This window comes from Convolutriloba macropyga, chromosome 8, assembly GCF_964194025.1.
Source record: "Convolutriloba macropyga chromosome 8, txConMacr16.3, whole genome shotgun sequence".
In the NCBI taxonomy this organism is placed as follows: domain Eukaryota; kingdom Metazoa; phylum Xenacoelomorpha; order Acoela; family Convolutidae; genus Convolutriloba; species Convolutriloba macropyga.
The window spans coordinates 64191996-64197995 of NC_134475.1; the positions used below are offsets into that span (position 1 = coordinate 64191996).

The following is a 6000-nucleotide window of genomic DNA, read 5'->3' on the forward strand; positions in this document are numbered from 1 at the left end:
ATCAAGTATAACTGGATTATGTGAAGTGAAATTCAAAAAATCTAAATTAAACTAACCAATTTTTGGGCTTTTCGTGTTGATTTGGGCTGTGACTTGTTGTTGATTATCAATTTGAATCTGGAAAGATAAAATTTTGAAGCCAAAGATTTTACAGCAAAATCTATTGAATCAAAATTACAATTTTCAAATCTCAATTTAAATCTGGAAAGTAATCTGGAAACCATCTGGAAACAAGGTTGGATGCAAAGTTGGAAATAAGTCTGGAATTTTTGAAACAAATATCAATTCGAATTTGTAAAGAAAGCATTGTGAATTAAAAAATGTATAGCCAAATTTGTTGAATTGAAATTACAAAACTCTGTAAACGGCGAAATTATGCGCGGTTGTGATGTGTTTCAGCTGTTGTGTGTTCGCAAACCTAAAAATCGGTTGGCTATAAATCGGTTGCGAGAAAACAAGACAACTCTTGAATCGCTTTAAAACTGTTCAAAGATTTGCTCGCTTTGATAGCTGCAAGCTTCTATAAATAAACCCCATGTAATGGAAAAATGTAGTTTTTGCCTAAGAAAATCTCCATAAAATCGATTGCTTTCTTAGGTTTTACGACCTGGGTGAATACTTGTTCTTAAAAGTGTTCCCCAAGATGTGTTAAAAAGCATTTTAAATCTGTCCATCCATTTGATATTTATTATTGGATTCCGGTAACCGGACACAGGTGTGGGTGTCATAATGATTACTTGCAAAAATCATAATCCCCTAAGCAAGTCACCTATGGACTGAAAACAAATTTGCGGTGAATTCCTTGTCAGTCCGATACTCATCAGCGCAGGCATGAGCCTGAGATGAAATAGTTGAACAGAGCTCGGAATAGCGCCCTTGATAGAAGGGAGCAAAAATGGTTGTTGACAGGACCCTGTGAACAAAAGTGGCTCTTACAGTCATGTCCCGTAGACTTCAACTGTTGGAAATGTCTCTAATAAGCGAAAGATGGTCAAAGTTTACTGATTGGGAAGTCAACAAAGTAACGAAAGTGAATTCGAGACTAGTAAATGACGTTTTGATCGTTTAGTAGCGAAGTGGCTAGACTCCAAACATAGTCTCTTGCGAGCTCTAATCGACCAGAAACCCTTGTTTGTAGGCAACAAACGCAAGGGTAGTATGGTTGAGATGTGAGGGAGCTTGAGATGAATGCTACACTGTATTGACTGAGAGTTGATTAGTAGTGGAAGAGAAAACTGTGTGTGATCCCTGCGCACAATTAGTATCTGAAAACAAAGTCTTCTAATAGGAAAAACTGTGTATGGTCCAGACAAGATAGATGTATTGGTAGTCACACAAAAAACATCACAGAGTAGTGTTGCAACGGTGATCGCAGAGCTGAAGATAATGAGTGATTACACTACATGCTTGGTCCGGACAACACATGCTCTGCTTTGTCCCGAAAAATGGTTTTAAGGAGGCTTGAAGCTCACGGGACTCAACTCCTCAAAGAGCTGGACCCCAGATGGTCTTAGCACCGATGCTCTGGTCTTCATGACCAGGAATTCATTCCTCTAAAGGTTTGATGACTAAAAACCTGAGGCTTCGGCCAAAGGGGAGGTGCACTTGCAAAAATCATTAGCAAGTTCAAAAAAAACCAAAAAACCATTTGACCAAAAACCGGCAAATCTACTAAAATTATTAACTGAGAATGAACAACTAAAATAGCTTTTAAACAATTTTTTGGGAAGAGTTTTTAGAACAGGTATCTAGCTCCCTATCGTTATTAGACATATTGCGCGCAAAAGTTGCATTTTCCGCACGCAATTTTTACCAATTTTGGCACCGTTGTCAACGCTAGAGTTTTATCAATATAAAAATTAGACAAAGACTGAAACAAAACTTATATGGTGAATAAATGGATACACATAAATGATTCTTATTAATCATATTAAGTCATACATTCGGAAAAATTTTGCTTTCGTTGTTATACATTAGATCAAACCCATTTACATCCTTGAGGATTTTTTTTCCTGGGAGAGCTATTTAGAGGAACCAAATATGAAAGTCTTTACGAGTCTTCAGCAACCATACAAAGATGACATATGGCTCTTACTAATAATCTTAGAAAGATAATATATGATTCTTACTTTTCATTGTAAGAACATGCTAAGAAATTTTTTATCTCTTATATGGAATCATATATGATCTTTGTATGATTACCCAGAACGCTCATCCCGTGTTTTTATGGACGATATTAGCAGAGCACTTGCTAAAGACATCGTAATGTAAAAAGTGACGTGATCAGATATCTCAATCAATAATGAAATTGATTTGGCTAATTACTAAATACTAATTATTTAACACTCGCATTAACAACTGCACAAAACGAAGACACATATACATATTAGCACTGGAAAACAAATTAGTTACTGAATTGGATCTGAATTGAGCATTAAATTAATTAAAGAAACAAAGCTAGTTTATGCAATGTATTGAGAAGGATTGGTTGTGCAGTTTTTTGAATGCTCCCCGCCTTTTTCAACGTGTTATAGGTAGAAGATCAAGCTGATCTACAACAAAAATTTCCAAAAGTTGCCCCGAGGCAACAGAAACCCCCCTCTTCAGTTCCTGCGAAAGACAGCACCCAACGATTCGTAAATCGTCTTATCACACTATTTTTATAGCTACTGTTTATATAGTAACAGTGGTGATAGAAGAGTGTGATGAACTCGTAGTCTAATGACCAAGATTAATTCGTAGTGTTTGTTGGACTTTAACGTGTCATTTCATCGCTAAGTTATGCAGCGGTTGTCATCGGAGCGAGAGTTGATCAGAGTCTAATAAATGTCTTGACCAGATGACAGAGTCCATAAATTGATCTGGGGGGGGGGGTAAAAGTTAGATGCCTACTAAGCTGTGTGTGTGTGCTGTGTGTGTGTGAGCTGTGTGTGTGTGTGTGTGTGTGTGCGTGTGTGTGTGTGTTTGCGTGCGTGTGTGTGTGTGTGCGTGTGTGTGTGTGTGCGTGCGTGTGTGTGTGTGTGTGTGCGTGTGAGTGTGTGTGTGTGTGCGCGCGTGTGTGTGTGTGTGTGTGTGTGTGTAAATGATTCTTGTTAATCATACTAAGTCATACATTCAGAAAAATTTTGCTTTCGTTGTTATACATTAGATCAAACCCAGTTACATACTTGGGGAAATTTTTTTCTTGGGAGAGCTATTTAGAGGAACCAAATATGAAAATCTTTACGAGTCTTCAGCAACCATACAAAGATGACATATGGCTCTTACTATTAATCTTAGAAAGATAATATATGATTCTTACTTTTCATTGTAAGAACATGCTAAGAAATTTTTTATCTCTTATATGGAATCATATATGATCTTTGTATGATTACCCAGAACGCTCATCCCGTGTTTTTATGGACGATATTAGCAGAGCACTTGCTAAAGACATCGTAATGTAAAAAGTGACGTGATCAGATATCTCAATCAATAATGAAATTGATTTGGCTAATTACTAAATACTAATTATTTAACACTCGCATTAACAACTGCACAAAACGAAGACACATATACATATTAGCACTGGAAAACAAATTAGTTACTGAATTGGATCTGAATTGAGCATTAAATTAATTAAAGAAACAAAGCTAGTTTATGCAATGTATTGAGAAGGATTGGTTGTGCAGTTTTTTGAATGCTCCCCGCCTTTTTCAACGTGTTATAGGTAGAAGATCAAGCTGATCTACAACAAAAATTTCCAAAAGTTGCTCCGAGGCAACAGAAACCCCCCTCTTCAGTTCCTGCGAAAGACAGCACCCAACGATTCGTAAATCGTCTGGACCAGGTGGAAAACCGACTTCTATCCTCAATTCATAAGCAGGGAGTTAACTTAAAAAGGCTTAAACAGGAACTAAACGAACTAAAGAACGAGATAGAATTGATGCGGAGACAGAACTATACAATGATGAATGACATTGAAGACCTCCAGGTTCACGAGTTGAGAGAGGAGATTGTTAATTTGGCTGAACAACAACAGTTACTTCAGGAAGCTATGCTCAGAGACCAGGTACAGTTATCATTCCAGGCTGAGGTGCCAGACCCATGTGGAATACGAACAGCCTGAGTCTGGTTCGCCGGGGTCTGCGACCATAGCCATTTTGTGAGCTTATAATTTTGTTCGCAAATGTGAAAACGCTGTGATCAGAGATTAAAGAATATTATACCAGACGGTTGGTATTGCCATCGAGAATTTATCAAACTCCGAGACGAAGCCGAGTTGTTGAATAACTTCGAGAGGGTTATAACAACCTTGTGGTAATGTATTTAATCGACATTCGTTGCGATTGCAAAAGTTGCATAACTTAATCAAACTGTTGCCGTGATTTGACTACGAGTTTATCACACTATATTTTTTATCGCTACTGTTTATATAGTAACAGTGGTGATAGAAGAGTGTGATGAACTCGTAGTCTAATGACCAATATTATTTCGTAGTGTTAGTTTTGGGCTTTAACGTGTCGTTTCATCGCTAAGCTATGCAGCGGTTGTTATCGGAGCGAGAGTTGATCTGAGTCTAATAAATGCCTTGATCAGATGACAGAGTCGATAAATTGATCGTTGGGGGGGGGGGGGGGGGGTAAAAATTAGATGCCTACTAAGCTCTGTGTGTGTGTGTGTGTGTGTGTGTGTGTGCGCGCGCGCGCGCGTGTGTGTGTGTGTGTGTGTGTGTGTGTGTGTGTGTGTGTGTGTGTGTGCGTGTGTTTGGGTGGACAGTTTTCAACTTTGATAGTTTTTACTTGCTAAAAAAGTTAGCTACAAAAGTGTAATAGAGGTTACCACTACATAACATAAATTTCCTGAGTAAAATGGGTTCGCATTTTGAATAGTTTGAGATTTAAAAACTTGTGAATTTGGTGATATTTGCAGATAATCCAGCAGAACTTGTACCAATACTCCGCACTCAACTATCTCGACAAAATGGGAGCGATAAGGGCCAATCATGACCCGGAAGCAGAGTACGTTCTAGTCCCCAACGAAAACCTTGTAGCCCAAAATTACTGGATGAACAAACTTGTAACCCAGACAATGAACGCAGATTTCTTCAGCCAGTCTTATCCGAACTTGAGCTCACACGAGGCGGGCGGATATCCTTATGAAAATTTGAGGTTCGCTTTCTCTAAACAAACAACTCAAGACAGTTTTTTTTAAAGATCAACTTTCGTTGCCATAAGACATCATTGATGAAATAACTTGATTCAGCGTCCCCCTATTTTCGCCCCCATTTTTTAACCCCCAGTCATTTCACCCCGGTTATTTAACCATGCTATCGTTGTCCCCTCTAACATTATCACCCATCTATTATTTATCAGAGTTGACTCAAAACTTTTGTCACATTTTTTCGTTAGTCGCTTTCAGAATCTCACAAGAATCTATTTCATCCCTTGCAAAATATTTGGTTTTCATTATGCTAAAGTAGCTGAATTTAACTAAATGCTTTTAAACCTTGAGAACCTTAATGACCGGGCAATAATATTAAATTGAAACCAATCTAACAAACACACTAAATGCTATGAAATAATTTATATTTCAGAGACCGGGGTGCAGTTGACGACACCAATTTTCACCGATTGTCACAGGCTAGCGGATTTCAACAAAAATGATTTTAAAAAATATCATCAACAAATTAGTTTAGATAGCGATCGCATTTTAAAATTCAGTTTTGCACCAGTGTTTTCTCTTCGCATACTCAAACTAAGCATTGATTTGTATTGTTCTTACCCCGTGAAAGCTGGGAGAACACTAGCCGGTCATTTTGATTATCAATAAAAGTGTTTCCTACGCTTGACGAATTTCTACACTTGAGATCTTGCAAAATTCTAGCAAATGACGCTTATCTTTCACGAAGCAAGATCCGGACGCCAAAAGTAGTGCAAAACTTTACAAGATATTGCAAGATAGATGTCAAATAATGTTAGAGAAAAAAGTGCAATTTTAAAGACTGATTAACTCAAAGATCAT

General features: G+C 37.7%; 1 protein-coding gene across 2 annotated transcripts in view; it reads left to right on the plus strand.

Moving 5' to 3' along the window:
• LOC142344260 (uncharacterized) overlaps positions 1 to 5675 on the plus strand; it is a 54129-nt gene extending 48454 nt beyond the window's left edge. For both annotated transcript variants that reach the window (XM_075395828.1, XM_075395827.1), the window contains exons 5-7: positions 3707 to 4048; positions 4909 to 5147; positions 5573 to 5675. In XM_075395828.1, the coding sequence (XP_075251943.1) occupies positions 3707 to 4048; positions 4909 to 5147; positions 5573 to 5642 (651 nt within the window). In that variant the 3' untranslated portion in view covers positions 5643 to 5675. The remainder of the gene's footprint in view (positions 1 to 3706; positions 4049 to 4908; positions 5148 to 5572) is intronic.
• The last annotated feature ends 325 nt before the right edge of the window (positions 5676 to 6000 follow it).